The sequence below is a fragment of the Anopheles darlingi genome, chromosome 2 (assembly GCF_943734745.1).
Source record: "Anopheles darlingi chromosome 2, idAnoDarlMG_H_01, whole genome shotgun sequence".
NCBI classification, from domain to species: domain Eukaryota; kingdom Metazoa; phylum Arthropoda; class Insecta; order Diptera; family Culicidae; genus Anopheles; species Anopheles darlingi.
The window spans coordinates 81,086,057-81,102,936 of record NC_064874.1 but is presented as its reverse complement, the minus strand read 5'-3'; the positions used below and the strand labels follow the sequence as shown (position 1 = coordinate 81,102,936).

Below are 16,880 nucleotides of genomic sequence, written 5' to 3'. Positions count from 1 at the left end.
TGTTCAAATGCACACGCATACTTTCGCCCTTCGTATGAATTGCCGAAGGTTGTCTGATGTACAGAGCGCGCTCGTCGGCCACACTGCCATGATTGACACAGCAGAAAAGACCGAACCAAACAGTAACACTGCTAGTGGGCCCTCCTCCGTCTCGATATATCGCATTCGGCACTAAAGCACATCTTTACATATAGCCTCCCCAAGCACGCAGCAATCATTGATCAATTTTGATTTTTTCCCATTTTCCAACAAATCCAAGAGCTGAAGAGCAATCCATTCCAGGGAATGGGGGGATGATATGTATACTTTTTTCTGTATATTCCATTGCCGGAAGGAAGAGAGAATTTCGACATATTTCTTCCAGAACACATTTTCAAACAGAGACAGAGCATATTTTCAAAAAGCAACGAAAACTCGTAACTCATGTGGCGTCTTAAAGGAAGTACATATTCTTATGCCCTATTCGCCGTTGGTTGTGTACTGACTGAATTTGTATAAATTTCGTGCATAACTGAATTGTTAAAGAAACTTACCATTTCAAAATTGTGATTTTTCGATTGGATTTTCTCCACCAGCATGAGGCAAACACGCTACTCCTAAATCACGAATCGACACAATCATAGGAACCCTCTGCTTCCAAAAGCACAGAATACGGCACCGTCATAGGATCCCATAGGGATTTGATTTTTTGCTTAAATTCACACATGATTCATCATTTTAATTAACTATCTTACATTACCACACCACACAAACACACAGCCACTACACCGTCACGAGGGATGGCCAGGGTTAAACTAGGCAATTGATTACTGGCTTGGTTGGCTAGCAGTTTAGCTGGTATGAGAGCAAATCGATCCCGGCCGCTCGCGGCACTTACGCATTTTCGCGAACCAACCCCACACGCGGAAGATTTTCAGTTTTAAAATGCAGCAGCATTTAAAATGGCTTAATTTTTTGCAGACACAACATTCCTTCTGAACACAATCCGCGTCGCCACTAACTATATCTCGATAATCCCACTCAAAAGTATGATCGAATCGAAAAAATGTGCAAATCAATGCTTACTAACATGCGTTTCGCTTCACGACAGCACATTGAACGAGTCCAAATATCATTGCCAACTCAGCAGAGAAAACGAGTGTGAAGTAGCAGCAGAACATCGATTAATGGGCTACCCCACAATCATCATGCTGCTGGCTGCTCTCCCATACACTTTACTCGGGGTGCTGGCCTGGCGCTGTTCCAGGGGTGGCGGTGGACCAACATGCCTCCGCTCCGAATACGAAAACCGCCCCACAACTCAGGGGTGGAAGAGAAGAATCGAAGAAGTATAGTACTAATAAAACCGGATTTCTTGAACGGTCAACTCTTTGCTCGCGTTTCTTTGGCGAACCACGTTCTGCCGGTCGTAGTCGCAGGTGAAATCAAAATGAAATTAAATGTTAAACTGCTTAATTTCGTCGTAAAATCTACTGCCAATGGGCAGATTGTAAAAACACCTTGCATTTATTTTTTCTAGATGCACATTAACCAAAATAAAAACACTCGACAGCTTTGTATAAAAAAACATGACAAAAGGTACTACAAAGCCACATCATTTTGGATCCGATACATGGGTTGTCACCAGAAGGAGTGTTTTCCGAAAGGTTACACTTGTGAGATTCAACGGGAGAGAGTGGGAGAGAGCGCCTGAGAGCAAGTACACTAATTTTGCACTCTTGGGCGACAATTAGCCGACCGCAATCACACATACGAACACACACACAAAAAGGATTGGCGATAAATGCAACACTAACGGAGAATGATTCGTTTACTCCTTTCTTAAGCAGCACTAAACTAAACTTAACTGAACTGAACATCACAAGTTTCACATCCAAATCGCAACTCTTCCGATGACGTGCATGTTGTTGCATCGCAAATGAAGGGTTTTACGTGAACAACAAACTTAACTTAAACAAATGCCAGCCATCGCAAATGCAATTATCGCCAGCATAAAGTACAGAACGAATGTATAAACACCACAAAATGCTGCGCCAGGCAGAAATTAAAATACGACACCAGAGCAAACGAAGAGACAGTTTTCCCGACATTCAATTTTCCGTTTCTTCGATCAGCGACGTCTGGTGGGTCCAAGAGACCCCGAGAACACACGGACACGGTCATCGGTGAGGTGAACTGCCATTATCGGCCGGAACGCCACCCTTCTTTTGACTTCTCGCGAGAATGCAACGCATGAGCGAGCGCCAGAGAGTGCCGAGAGCTAGGACACGCGAGGGGAACGAGGTCCCTGCCGAGGACGGTACGATGATGGCGGCGATGATGATGGCGATGATGATAGTAGGTGGTGCGACGACGACGACGTTCTCTCCTCCCGCTGCTGCGACGCCATTATCATAGTCACCCATTGTTTTCATCGACACTCTGCACACCCGTGTATAGCGCGTTTTGCTCACAACTGGCCACAGCGCCGGCCACCGTAACCGTAACGAGGATGCTTACTTTCTTCCGAAGGATCACATCAAACCACCAGAAATGGGGATGCTTCGATTGGTATCGAAGAACCACATCTCTCGGTTCGACGGTTCGCGTTGGGCGACCCCAGGAGTGCGTGCGATTAACGAACCCGTTCGAGAAGGACTGCCAAATACAGTGACACGGCAAGCAGCGAAAAGTCATCCGCCACCGTACGCACACCGATGCGCAGCCGTGTACAGACACGCGCGCGATGAGAGGATGGGAATGGGATGGTGAGACCGCTGGACGCTCTCACTTACACATCCGTCCAGGCGAAGAATTTCACCTGAGCGAACTCTGTTTACAGCCGCTAGTTGAGTTTGCATTTTTTGTGTCTACGGCTACGAAAGTCACTTTTTGTACCGTTTCTCCCAATTTCCGAGTCTTCTTTGGCGCGACAGGGCGTTATCGATTTATCACGCACCCATTACTTTGATTCCAATGGTATTTAACTCATTCCTCATACAGTATACACCGTTCGACTGATCAACTCCCGAAGCCGGTACAACAAAACATAAACCTGCCGACGAACGACGGTTCAATGGTGTGTGCGTGTGATAAGTGGCCCAGAGAAGTTTCGGTTTCTGCTCCTCACAACTACTTCCAGAAAGGCTGCTGGTGTAGTAGTAGCGGTGTACGAATGAGTCCCGTTCAACAAACAGGCCCAATGCTACCAACATTAAAGCGGCATACAACAACCGCTTCAACTAAACCCCAAACCCGGAAAACGGAGTGACAGACTGCATATAATTATCAACCAAACTTTTCTTTGAAATACCTTTTTTCCTCGTTCAGGGGTTGCTTATTTTTCCCCACTTTGAATATTGACCATCCCCACCACTCCAGGCTGATAGGCTCGGCTCCACTACTTCTTCTCAATAATGTTTAATTATAAAGATGAAAATGGTGCTAGTTTTCCAATTGAACACGTCGTGTCACATCACTTCTCCGCATCTTGACGCGGCTGCCTTTTACTAACCTTGATCTCTGTCGCTTCCTATTCCTTCTCTCTCTCTCTCGGTCTCTCCCTATCCGTTCCTTTGCCATTCAATAAAACGAAACCAGTTTGATCCGGCTTGGGACCAACAGGAAACGCTACAATTTCTAATTCACTCGGTAATTGGAGATGGCAAAGCAAGCGCGAAAAATGCTCTTACTCCATATTACTGTGTGGCCAATAACGACCATCTGGGGCAGCTTCTTCACATGCTTGCCCCTGTTGTAACATGAATGTTTTCTTTTTTGGGGGCGCGATTCGCGATCAACTTCAACGCGCCGATCCACGTTCGCCATGCTACTGTTGTGGAGTTCGACTATGGCGGCGAATCGATAAGGTTTTGTCCAAAATAAACCGATCCGATTTTTCCGACCAAGCTCCTTTGAAGACGTTTAGAGCGATTTGAGATGAACAGCATTATCTGCTGTCTCCCCGGCTTCAATGTTACGTGCATAACGCTCATTATTGTAGGCCTTCTCGTGAGTTTACCTACATTTTATATTACTTGGTCGGCGCATGCTTTGTGCTACGTAGTTGAATGTCGTAGACCAATATCAAAGGATACTATACGTACGGGTCAGAACTGTAGGGCAGTTAAAGAAGATGCGCACATGTTGTTCGTTTGCTATGGACTGCCAATGATGCGCATGAAGTTAGTGTTTCAGATCATGTTTCTTTCTTTATTGATTTTTAGTAATAATTGTGGCTTCGAGCGACAGTTACGAAATCCATTGGAAGATAATCATTTTTTCCCCATAGTGCACCTACACTGTTCATGAATCTTTTTTGGGAAACTACTGAAAATCAATCTTTAAAATCCATGGTGGACTTTAGTAGCAAGTTATCTGAAATTTCTGAACACCATGCAAACATCGCAACCAAATTATGATAATATTTGTATATTTCTTAAAATAATAGACTTACCTCATCGCTTGGGGAAACTCAACAGCACAATGTTCAATAGCACCGGAAACATCGATAGATGTCTTAACACAAGCTAGTAACGGTCACAGTGAAACGTCGGCTTGGCTTGCTTTGCATCGCGCGTTCGCAAATCAACACACTCACTATATTAGTGCAAGAGCTTGAACTAACCCCGTCCGTCCCAAAGGCAGTACACACATACGCATGTCGAAGGTATGCACACTCCAAGCCAACCCAGAGACCCCCTCCCACCGTACTACTTGTTACTACACAACTACAACGCCCCATGACCTGTACGATTACGGGACATGTCAATCGATTTCGGACCTGTCACCAATCGTTTAATATTTTGTATGATAAATCTATAGATGTAACCCAGGGAGCCAGCGAACAACAATATCTTAATAAGTAGCGACAACCGCGAGTCTCACTCATAGTAATCACGGCTACAATTCGTATCCGTCCCAACCGGTAAGTGATTGGGGACGATTTGCTTGAATCTTCTTTAAGTGGTTCTCACGCAAACTCAGACTTACGATTCTCTTCGCTTTTTGCTTCCTAGTCTTCTTCTTTTTCAGCTTACTTGTTCTACCCCCATAACTATCAACGCGGACAAGCAAAGAGCTCGGTTACGAACCGGTCTGCTGCGAGGGACCTAAGCAGGTGTAGCACTGCTTCTGGCTCTGGCTGTGGCGCATTTGAGTCAAAGCAATTGCGGGACTGCAATATGACTGCTATGCGCTGCTGGTTGTTATCTTCTTCACGCTTCTCCACAACATTTGCTGAACGTTGGAGACATTTATCCTCTTGTCCATTGGTCAGCGAAAAGTTGGTAGGCCCGGCAACACCGTTTTATGTTGCCTTTTTTGCGTCTTATCGGTAACCGTTTGCCTTTCCAATCGGTCTTATCTTTCGTGGATCGCCAATATCCACATAACTCAAAGGGGTCGCAAATCGAAAGGTGAACAAACAGAAGCGACACAAGAAGCGAAATGTAGAGCTCAGTGCCCATCACATAAGCAAATTGATTCGCAAATTCACCACCGCGAATGGTGGTGTCGCCAGCAGACACACCGGATCCACGAACAAACGGGGGTTGCGCTGCTTGTTAAATACGATTCGATTGTTGCCGGTTGGAACGTGTAGTGGTGTGCTATTCCGGTGCTTCTGGAGGCCAACGTAATGATGCTATCGAACGCACGCTAGACAAAGCGAAATAGCGAGAACGATCTCACGGAATGACCCGCAGCAGGCTCACAACCGGACAGAGCAAAGAAGCAGCGAACGCTCGGGTGGTGAAGGGTGAGAGCAAGCAAGATAAGCGGTGCTATTGGAACATCTTCCAATGCATGGTGACAGGCGGCAGCAGCAAGAACATTAATACACTCGAATCTGAAGCAGCAGAAGCGAGGTAAAAAAAAGAACAGGAAAACGTCCATAAGCCAGAGAGCATCGCTGTATCGCTTAAAATGTGACGATAAAAGAGGGCTTCACGGCTACGCACACCGTGGCAGACGAAGAAGAAGGGCTCGCCGGTTTACGGGCTCGAGAGCCTGCACCTTGAATTTTAGCTTCTGCATTACATATTCGCCTCCTCTTGCTATTCTTGTTCGTCCTTCTCTATGCTCGCTCTTTCGTACTACATCTTCGATGAAATAGTCTCTTCCTCGGCCGCGGTTCTTCATGCTATCCACTCAAAGCGATGCTCTCTCGCTTCTGCTGGCGCTCTCACATCATCTCTCTCCCTCGCTCCAGTGTTTTCTTTTCCTCCGCTTCTTAGCTGCCTGTCAGGCTTCTCGGGGGCATAAACTGAATTCGGTCGGTCGAGTATCGCTTGTCCATCCTCCGCCTCCCGTTGGGCGCCCGCATACAAACCATTCAAAACCGCACACCGCACACCGCACACCGCACATACAACGCACACTCCTAATTGCAATTGAAGCGAAATTTTAATTCGCACACACTCTCTCTCTCTCCTACGGGCGCAAATCCTCCATCTTGCTTCGCTTCGCTACCGCTAGCCCGTCGATTTTTATCTTTGACAAAGGCGGCTATGGCGACACCAACGCCGTCTCACGATCGGCCACAATGTTTTTCATTCTGCGGCTTCTTTTGATTGACTAGCTTCTAGCTACTGGTTTGATAGGTTTTTCTGCGCTTCAAACGCCATTCGGCCATTGGTCAAATCGGCGGCGCCACGGAATCAACCCCGGGTATGGGCTCTACGACATCGATGTCGGCTGATTATCGATGAGCGGTTTCTTTCTTTTCTTCGCAAATACCTTCTCCATTTAACCCATGTAAAATTCCTCGTAAGTGGGGTTGGCTGGGATTTTGTTTCAACCTTTCACAATCCTGGCTTCTGGGAATGACGCCTAATAGCTGGTGGCATCAGTACACGGTTGGCAAAAGTTAGAGAGCAGGGATGGAGGGGGAGGGTTGGAGATTGGTAATCATCTTCATTCTTCAATTGCTCTTTTCCTTCGGCATCATTTTCACTCAACTACGGATCCAGAGCGCGCACGCACATAGGCACACAACCATAAAACATACACACATACACACACGTGCGCGCGCGCACTAACACACGCCCAAACATCATTTCCGAGACACCACCTTTTTCCTTGGCGGCCCAGAATGTATGGATTAATGAAATTCGATTTGCACCGCACATCTCATCATGTTTCCCTTTCTCGCAGCACCATAATTCCGAGCGGCGGAGAAGACACGCAGCACATTTCCCTCAAACACTTCTTCTATACCGCGAACTACCCCTTCCTCCGCCACGACACACCGATCGAACGTAGGAACCGACCGGAAGGAAAAGTTTGAGAAATAATAGCTGCAAGCTATGAAAAGCAGGGCGATGTCGCCGGACGCGAAATAACAGCAATTCATTCGCCAAAATCCGGAAGCAAACACCTTCGCCGACGTCGTTGCCGCTTCTTCTTGTCATACGAAGTACGAACACACGCATTACCACTGACCAACGCCACGGAAAGAAAATCAATCACTTTTTTCGTCATTCATTTTTCCGCTTGAATAAACCCGCCGATAGGAAAATCACATTTCAGCTACCACAATACAGAAAGTACGCCGCGTCTTGGCAGAATCACTTCCGAAAGCTGCACTTTACAAGGCAATCGCCCTTACCACATTACGCACCATTAAAAAACACCTCCATTTTGTTTCTTCTCATCGATACGATTTTTATCTGCGCTTCCTCGAGCGCGTTTGGTCTCTTCTGCCGCGAGAGCGAGCCTGCTTCACTGTGCGAACAGGCCAGCGACAGTCGCCCTCTCGCTCGCGGAAAAACGTCGCTGGGATGCAGGATAGTAGGTAGAACCTGGAAAGGTTGCGTTTCATTTTCTCAAAATAAAGGTTTTTTCTGCAGTTTTGATTGCTATATTTTTCATTCATCCATTTTATCCTGTTTTCCCTTTTTTGCCGGCGGTTGCATTGTTACCGAATCATCATCTTCATCAACATCATTACCCTCCGCTTCCATCATTCCAGCTGCGTCGGCTTCGTTGCCGTCGTCCTCATCGCTGCTAGCACTGAGATCCTCTTCCAGCTCGGTATCGGAGTAATCGTCACTATCGACCGTGTTCTGCTTTTTGCTCCGAACTGCTAGTAACACGCCTGCTTTACCATACCGTCGACCGTCCGCTGAAAGCAACACGCGATTCGCAATGCCCCTGATCGATTCCTTCGATTGTTCCTCACTCAGCCCAAAGATGAGCCCGCTGTGATTAGAAAAGTTAAATCATTATAAACGCTGTTTGATCGGTTAATTGATTACAAAAGCTCTTACAGATTCGCAATGTCGTATGGGCTGCGAAGCTGAAAGCTATTCTTGGCTTCGCTGGAGATGATCACGTTTTTCGATTTGCCATACGAATGGTACCGGTGTGATCGTTCAATCGTCATTTTGCGATCCGTCGAACTCACGATTGTGGGTGCATACTTGATTTCGAACGCAATGTTACGTTCTACGGCGAGATAGTAGAATTTGCGATTCATCCTGCTCTGGATGGATGCACTGTTGTAGGTAATGATATCGCAGGCCATCGATTGGCACGCATACTGGAAGCTGGTTTCATTGGTCGGTAGAGCGGCAATCAGGTTATATGCACGTAGGTTGGGCGATTTGTTAAGCACGAGCGAAACCGATGCATCGGCAAAGATGACCGTTAATCGGTTGAGCAGTTTTATCTGACCTCCGAATTCGTCCTAGGATAAAGGAAATACTGAGTAATGGCGAACGATTTACTTTATTTTTCTTTTCATTTTACCTTCAGGAGTTTCAGGTTGACGACCGGAGGAATAGGATCTTGCTTTTTATTGGTTTCCTCCGGTCGACAAAGGTTGCAGATTTGCTCGATCGCCAGATTCCGATATCCTACTGAAAGATTTGAGTACGAATAATTTTTAACTTCATTCAACCAGGCATCAGATCAAGGCAAGCTTACAATCAATTGCTTCCCGTATAATATTCCTTAAATCACTACTATTGGGAATACATAAATCCGAAAAGCCGGTATATCTATTCATGATTCCAAATTCCAAACTAAACCGAAATAAACAAACAGAGAACGCACGTGGGGGTGAACGACATTGCCCGGGGGATTCAGCAAAGTCCCGGAATAAATCAAATTCAGTTATTTTGTGTTTACACGCCAAAGTTCGAATCTTGGGAGTTACATGCCGCACACACACTTGCGATTTGCTGCACACATACGCGATTTAGTGTACGTACAGACGAGCGTATATGGCGCGCAAACTGATTTCTTTTAAATCGAGTGGAACGATAAACTTAAAATATGAAAACTTTTGCTGACTATCGTCAATTTATTCAATTAATACACCTTAGAAAGTCGGTCCGACATTTGATATTTTAGAGGTCCTTGGCCACATGCACTGCTCCGGGGTTGGCTGCAATGTATTTTCCGGACTGAACGACTGGGAGATAGTTGTTGTATCCATAACCGTATCCGTGTCCCAAACCATATCCGCCATAGAGTCCCAGCGAGTTCACCGTCTTCAGAGTGTTGACGTTGGCCTGAACAACGGTCGGCGCATACTTCGATCCGTAGTAACCGTACAGGCCATTGTTGTAGGCAGAGTATGGTAGAGCCGAAGCATATGGCAGCGCCGTCGAGTACGGATAAGACAGTCCATGGTCCAAGAGCGACGAGTATCCCAGGCCACCGAGAGAAGAGTGGTGGCCAAGTCCGTCATACCCATTCAGGCCATACAGTCTAGAGTTGTAGGTGTACGGGAGCACCGACTGAACAGCCGGAACATAGGATCCGTTGGAAATGGCAGCCAGAGCCAGGACGGCGATCGCAATAAAGGCCTGAAAGAAGAATCAGAATACTATGTTAGAGAGAATTCCTCAGATTAGCCGGAGTCGTGATGCCACACTAACCTTCATGTTTTCAGTTGGATGAGCGTCGGTTGTTTGTTGCGATCGCAAACTGCTGCAAATGAACTGTGACTATTCGAACGGAGACCGTCTGCTTTTATAGTGGTTCGTCAGCTGTTGTGAGTCCGGAAGTCCTTCATGAAGAGCCTTTCTTTCGTTTTTGAAGCTTCCTGTTGATGTCGTTATAAAAGATGCCTCGAGAATCAATTTCACTATCAGTTTAGCTTTAGTGTTTCATCGATCAACAATCAAATAGCACAAACAAAAAATCAATCCAAAATGAAGGTAATCATTTTCTGTGCAACCAATTATTTGGGACTCTAATCATTGCAATCTATTTGCTCTGTTTTTAGTTCTTCATCGCAATTGTGGCTATTGCTGTTGCTGCTGCCACCGAAGCATCATACCTGCCATACGGTAATGTGCTGTCCTATCCGAGTTACGCTTCCGGTTTGACTGGCTCATCCTATGGTCTGCCCGCAGTGGTAGACAAGTATGCTTATCCTTCGTTGTACGGTGGCTATCCAGCAGCCAAGAGCATTGTCTCGTATCCATCGGTCGCTACCGTTCTGGCAAGCAAAGTGATCGATAACAGCTATGGCCTAGGATACAACAAGCTCGTTGCTCCAGTCGTCTCCACCAAAGTGATCGATAACAGCTATGGCCTGGGATACAACAAGCTCGTTGCCCCAATCCTCTCCACCAAAGTGATCGATAACAGCTATGGCCTGGGATACAACAAGCTCGTTTCCCCAGTCGTCTCCACCAAAGTGATCGATGACAGCTATGGCCTGGGATATAACAAGCTCGTTTCCCCAGTCGTCGCTACCAATGTCGTCGATGCTGGACTGTGGAACTATGGAGGATATGGTCTGGGATACAACAAGTATCTTTCGTCTGCTCCAGTTGCCAAATATGTATTGTAAATGTTACTAATGTGGTTCTAATAAACCGGCTCCGATGTACGATGCATTGCTTTTAACCTAAGCTACTGTCGTTGATTTTGAAATTGTGTTGGTGTTGCGTTCACTTTTCAGCTCGCGGCTGTTGCTTCGCGTATCTTCGACGGTTGGTTTTTTGTGTTCTTTTGAGCATTTCGACGATTCTTTGTTGTTTCGCATGTATCGTGAAACATAAATCCATACACCTGATTCCGTATATAAAGGAGACCTGATTCATGCATCAATCAGAATTGAAACGATCATCAACAAGATCACATCTATCCACTCACCCAAACCCAAACCCCTAAAAGCAATCATGAAGGTAAGAAAATACATTGGTTTCAGTTGCTAAAATTATTAGAATCTGTTTAACTGAATTTTGATCCGCATATGCTTTCTCCCTTACAACATAAAGTGCATCGCAGTTGTAGTCATGGTGGCTCTTGCCGTTGTTGCTGAGTGTGGCATTGTCCATCATGCACCAGTGGTGTACTCAGCTCCCGAGACCACAGTTGTGCAGCAGAATGTTGCCCCGAAATATGTTGTTCCCGCACCGATCACCTACGCCACTCATGATACCTCGTATGCCGCTCCGGCCATCTCTTATGCTGCGCAAACCGTTTCCTATGCCGCTCCAGCTATCTCTTATGCTGCCCCGATTGCCTACTCCGCCCCAACGGTCGTCGCTCAGCCAGCCGTTGCTGTCGTTGCCCAGAAGGAGGCTCGTTATGTTGCTGCTACCCGTGGAGCTATCCATGAGGCTCCTCTTGCAGGACATGCCGTCAACCAGCAATCCCTGAACGTCGAGCCTGCTCCAGGAACGCTGTAAATCAAGTAATTAAATTATTCAAATAAAATAAGTTGATGATGCCAACTAAAAATTGAAATTGATGCCTTTCATTTTATCTCTTGCTAATTGTCTGTGGTCAAGGACGTTTCAAATTATGCCATATTTCATCGAAATAAAATAATTTATAACTGTTGCGCCACATCATTCGTGAAATTAACGTATTTGAAGTACGAAATTATCGTATTAACATAAACGCAATAAATGTTGCAATTATATGATTCAGATGTTGGCCTGAATATTGCTAAGAGTCTTTATTTACAGATCATATCACATTCATATGCACGAAGGGAACAACTTAGGCTACAATCGACTTCTGGTTGACAAGATGTCCTGGGAGTGGGGCCACATGAACGGCTCCCGGGTTGGCAGCAACGTATTTCGCAGCATGAGCGACTGGGAGATAGTTGTTGTATCCATAACCGTATCCGTGTCCCAAACCATATCCGCCATAGAGTCCCAGCGAGTTCACCGTCTTCAGAGTGTTGACGTTGGCCTGAACGACGGTCGGCGCATACTTCGATCCGTAGTAACCGTACAGACCATTGTTGTAGGCAGAGTATGGTAGAGCCGAAGCATATGGCAGCGCCGTCGAGTACGGATAAGACAGTCCATGGTCCAAGAGCGACGAGTATCCCAGGCCACCGAGAGAAGAGTAGTGGCCAAGTCCGTCATACCCATTCAGGCCATACAGTCCAGAGTTGTAGGCGTACGGGAGCACCGATTGAACAGCTGGAACATAGGATCCGTTGGAAATGGCAGCCAGAGCCAGGACGGCGATCGCAATAAAGGCCTGAAAGAAGAATCAGAATACTATGTTAGAGACAATTCCTCAGATTAGCCGGAGTCGTGATGCCACACTAACCTTCATGTTTTCAGTTGGATGAGCGTCGGTTGTTTGTTGCGATCGCAAACTGCTGCAAATGAACTGTGATTATTCGAACGGAGACCGTCTGCTTTTATAGTGGTTCGTCAGCTGTTGTGAGTCCGGAAGTCCTTCATGAAGAGCCTTCCTTTCGTTTTTGAAGCTTCCTGTTGATGTCGTTATAAAAGATGCCTCGAGAATCAATTTCACTATCAGTTTAGCTTTAGTGTTTCATCGATCAACAATCAAATAGCACAAACAAAAAATCAACCCAAAATGAAGGTAATCATTTTCTGTGCAACCAATTATTTGGGACTCTAATCATTGCAATCTATTTGCTCTGTTTTTAGTTCTTCATCGCAATTGTGGCTATTGCTGTTGCTGCTGCCACCGAAGCATCATACCTGCCATACGGTAATGTGCTGTCCTATCCGAGTTACGCTTCCGGTTTGACTGGCTCATCCTATGGTCTGCCCGCAGTGGTAGACAAGTATGCTTATCCTTCGTTGTACGGTGGCTATCCAGCAGCCAAGAGCATTGTCTCGTATCCATCGGTCGCTACCGTTCTGGCAAGCAAAGTGATCGATAACAGCTATGGCCTAGGATACAACAAGCTCATTGCTCCAGTCGTCTCCACCAAAGTGATCGATAACAGCTATGGCCTGGGATACAACAAGCTCGTTTCCCCAATCGTCTCCACCAAAGTGATCGATAACAGCTATGGCCTGGGATACAACAAGCTCGTTTCCCCAGTCGTCGCTACCAATGTCGTCGATGCTGGACTGTGGAACTATGGAGCATATGGTCTGGGATACAACAAGTATCTTCCGTCTGCTCCAGTTGCCAAATATGTATTGTAAATGTTACTAATGTGGTTCTAATAAACCGGCTCCGATGTACGATGCATTGCTTTTAACCTAAGCTACTGTCGTTGATTTTGAAATTGTGTTGGTGTTGCGTTCACTTTTCAGCTCGCGGCTGTTGCTTCGCGTATCTTCGACGGTTGGTTTTTTGTGTTCTTTTGAGCATTTCGGCGATTCTTTGTTGTTTCGCATGTATCGTGAAACATAAATCCATACACCTGATTCCGTATATAAAGGAGACCTGATTCATGCATCAATAAGAATTGAAACGATCATCAACAAGATCACATCTATCCACTCACCCGAACCCAAACCCCTAAAAGCAATCATGAAGGTAAGAAAATACATTGGTTTCAGTTGCTAAAATTATCAGAATCTGTTTAACTGAATTTTGATCCGCATATGCTTTCTCCCTTACAACATAAAGTGCATCGCAGTTGTAGTCATGGTGGCTCTTGCCGTTGTTGCTGAGTGTGGCATTGTCCATCATGCACCAGTGGTGTACTCGGCCCCCGAGACCACAGTTGTGCAGCAGAATGTTGCCCCGAAATATGTTGTTCCCGCACCGATCACCTACGCCACTCATGCTACCTCGTATGCCGCTCCGGCCATCTCTTATGCTGCGCAAACCGTTTCCTATGCCGCTCCAGCTATCTCTTATGCTGCCCCGATTGCCTACTCCGCCCCAACGGTCGTCGCTCAGCCAGCCGTTGCTGTCGTTGCCCAGAAGGAGGCTCGTTATGTTGTTGCTATCCGTGGAGCTATCCATGAGGCTCCTCTTGCAGGACATGCCGTCAACCAGCAATCCCTGAACGTCGAGCCTGCTCCAGGAACGCTGTAAATCAAATGATTACATTGATCAAATAAAATAAGTTGATGATACCAACTGAAACTGAAATTGATGCCTTTCATTTTATCTCTTGCTAATTGTCTGTGGTCAAGGACGTTTCAAATTATGCTATATTTCATCGAAACAAAATGATTTATAACTGTTGTGCCACATCATTCGTGAAATTAACATATTTGAAGTGCGAAATTATCGTATTAACATAAACGCAATAAATGTTGCAATTTTATGATTCAGATGTTGGCCTGAATATTGCTAAGAGTCTTTATTTACAGATCATTTTTCATATCACATTCATATCCACGAAGGGAACAATTTAGGCTACAATCGACTTCTGGTTGACAAGATGTCCTGGGAGTGGGGCCACATGAACGGCTCCCGGGTTGACTGCAACGTATTTCGCAGCATGAGCGACTGGGAGATAGTTGATGTATGCATAACCGTATCCGTGTCCCAAACCATATCCGCCATAGAGTCCCAGCGAGTTCACCGTCTTCAGAGTGTTGACGTTGGCCTGAACGACGGTCGGCGCATACTTCGATCCGTAGTAACCGTACAGACCATTGTTGTAGGCAGAGTATGGCAGAGCCGAAGCATATGGCAGCGCCGTCGAGTACGGATAAGACAGTCCATGGTCCAAGAGCGACGAGTATCCCAGGCCACCGAGAGAAGAGTAGTGGCCAAGTCCGTCATACCCATTCAGGCCATACAGTCCAGAGTTGTAGGCGTACGGGAGCACCGACTGAACAGCTGGAACATAGGATCCGTTGGAAATGGCAGCCAGAGCCAGGACGGCGATCGCAATAAAGGCCTGAAAGAAGAATCAGAATACTATGTTAGAAACATTTTCTCAGATTAGCCGGAGTCGTGATGCCACACTGACCTTCATGTTTTCAGTTGGATGAGCGTCGATTGTTTGTTGCGATCGCAAACTGCTGCAAATGAACTGTGACTATTCGAACGGAGACCGTCTGCTTTTATAGTGGTTCGTCAGCTGTTTTGAGTCCGGAAGTCCTTCATGAAGAGCCTTCCTTTCGTTTTTGAAGCTTCCTGTTGATGTCGTTATAAAAGATGCCTCGAGAATCAATTTCACTATCAGTTTAGCTTCAGTGTTTCATCGATCAACAATCAAATAGCACAAACAAAAATCAATCCAAAATGAAGGTAATCATTTTCTGTGCAACCAATGATTTGGGACTCTAATCATTGCAATCTATTTGCTCTGTTCTTAGTTCTTCATCGCAATTGTGGCTATTGCTGTTGCTGCTGCCACCGAAGCATCATACCTGCCATACGATAATGTACTGTCCTATCCGAGTTACGCTTCCGGTTTGACTGGCTCATCCTATGGTCTGCCCGCATTGGTAGACAAGTATGCTTATCCTTCGTTGTACGGTGGCTATCCAGCAGCCAAGAGCATTGTCTCGTATCCATCGGTCGCTCCCGTTCTGGCAAGCAAAGTGATCGATAACAGCTATGTTCTAGGATACAACAAGCTCGTTGCTCCAGTCGTCTCCACCAAAGTGATCGATAACAGCTATGGCCTGGGATACAACAAGCTCGTTGCCCCAATCGTCTCCACCAAACTGATCGATAACAGCTATGGCCTGGGATACAACAAGCTCGTTGCTCCAGTCGTCTCCACCAAAGTGATCGATAACAGCTATGCTCTGGGATACAACAAGCTCGTTTCCCCAGTCGTCTCCACCAAAGTGATCGATAACAGCTATGGACTGGGATACAACAAGCTCGTTTCCCCAGTCGTCGCTACCAATGTCGTCGATGCTGGACTGTGGAACTATGGAGGATATGGTCTGGGATACAACAAGTATCTTTCGTCTGCTCCAGTTGCCAAATATGTATTGTAAATGTTACTAATGTGGTTCTAATAAACCGGCTCCGATGTACGATGCATTGCTTTTAACCTAAGCTACTGTCGTTGATTTTGAAATTGTGTTGGTGTTGCGTTCACTTTTCAGCTCGCGGCTGTTGCTTCACGTATCTTCGGCGGTTGGTTTTTTGTGTTCTTTTGAGCATTTCGGCGATTCTTTGTTGTTTCGCATGTATCGTGAAACATAAATCCATACACCTGATTCCGTATATAAAGGAGACCTGATTCATGCATCAATCAGAATTGAAACGATCATCAACAAGATCACATCTATCCTCTCACCCAAACCCAAACCCCTAAAAGCAATCATGAAGGTAAGAAAATACATTGGTTTCAGTTGCTAAAAATATTAGAATCTGTTTAACTGAATTTTGATCCGCATATGCTTTCTCCCTTACAACATAAAGTGCATCGCAGTTGTAGTCATGGTGGCTCTTGCCGTTGTTGCTGAGTGTGGCATTGTCCATCATGCACCAGTGGTGTACTCGGCTCCCGAGACCACAGTTGTGCAGCAGAATGTTGCCCCGAAATATGTTGTTCCCGCACCGATCACCTACGCCACTCATGCTACCTCGTATGCCGCTCCGGCCATCTCTTATGCTGCGCAAACCGTTTCCTATGCCGCTCCAGCTATCTCTTATGCTGCCCCGATTGCCTACTCCGCCCCAACGGTCGTCGCTCAGCCAGCCGTTGCTGTCGTTGCCCAGAAGGAGGCTCGTTATGTTGTTGCTATCCGTGGAGCTATCCATGAGGCTCCTCTTGC

The 16,880-nt window shown here is 46.1% G+C and overlaps 5 protein-coding genes across 11 annotated transcripts in view; 2 read left to right on the top strand and 3 right to left on the bottom strand.

Moving 5' to 3' along the window:
• The window catches only part of LOC125949808 (uncharacterized), a 55,176-nt gene extending 47,514 nt beyond the window's left edge, over positions 1-7,662 (bottom strand). For 4 of the 6 annotated variants that reach the window (XM_049677174.1, XM_049677178.1, XM_049677179.1 and 1 more), the window contains exon 1: positions 2,500-2,649. The gene's annotated coding sequence lies outside the window, so the exon portion shown is untranslated. Of the gene's footprint in view, positions 1-2,499; positions 2,650-7,588 lie in introns of those variants that run through there. The other 2 variants (XM_049677177.1, XM_049677175.1) reach the window with 2 other exon arrangements.
• Positions 7,663-7,831: 169 nt separating this feature from the next.
• Positions 7,832-9,037, bottom strand: LOC125949854 (ribonuclease P protein subunit p30). The gene is made up of 4 exons (XM_049677285.1): positions 8,908-9,037; positions 8,731-8,840; positions 8,250-8,668; positions 7,832-8,181 (listed from the first exon to the last, which is right to left on the bottom strand). Exons 1-4 carry the CDS (start codon positions 8,987-8,989, stop codon positions 7,848-7,850), a joined length of 945 nt encoding a protein of 314 aa, XP_049533242.1. The 5' UTR covers positions 8,990-9,037; the 3' UTR covers positions 7,832-7,847.
• A 2,030-nt stretch (positions 9,038-11,067) lies between these two features.
• Positions 11,068-14,220, top strand: LOC125949878 (cuticle protein 16.5-like). Of its 2 annotated transcripts, none has more exons than XM_049677312.1 (2): positions 11,068-11,126; positions 13,807-14,220. In XM_049677312.1, the coding sequence occupies exons 1-2, from the start codon at positions 11,121-11,123 to the stop codon at positions 14,218-14,220; spliced, it is 420 nt and encodes a 139-aa protein (XP_049533269.1). In that variant the 5' UTR covers positions 11,068-11,120. The 2 variants fall into 2 exon arrangements, with proteins under 2 accessions (XP_049533269.1, XP_049533271.1); XM_049677314.1 differs by lacking the exon at positions 11,068-11,126 and adding an exon at positions 13,659-13,713.
• A 322-nt stretch (positions 14,221-14,542) lies between these two features.
• Positions 14,543-15,123, bottom strand: LOC125959570 (shematrin-like protein 1). The gene is made up of 2 exons (XM_049692396.1): positions 15,110-15,123; positions 14,543-15,037 (listed from the first exon to the last, which is right to left on the bottom strand). The coding sequence occupies exons 1-2, from the start codon at positions 15,113-15,115 to the stop codon at positions 14,543-14,545; spliced, it is 501 nt and encodes a 166-aa protein (XP_049548353.1). The 5' UTR covers positions 15,116-15,123.
• A 1,245-nt stretch (positions 15,124-16,368) lies between these two features.
• LOC125949877 (cuticle protein 16.5-like) overlaps positions 16,369-16,880 on the top strand; it is a 570-nt gene continuing 58 nt past the window's right edge. The window contains exons 1-2 of the mRNA XM_049677311.1: positions 16,369-16,431; positions 16,525-16,880. The exon at positions 16,525-16,880 is cut by the window's right edge and continues 58 nt beyond it. Of these exons, the coding sequence (XP_049533268.1) occupies positions 16,426-16,431; positions 16,525-16,880 (362 nt within the window). The 5' untranslated portion in view covers positions 16,369-16,425. The remainder of the gene's footprint in view (positions 16,432-16,524) is intronic.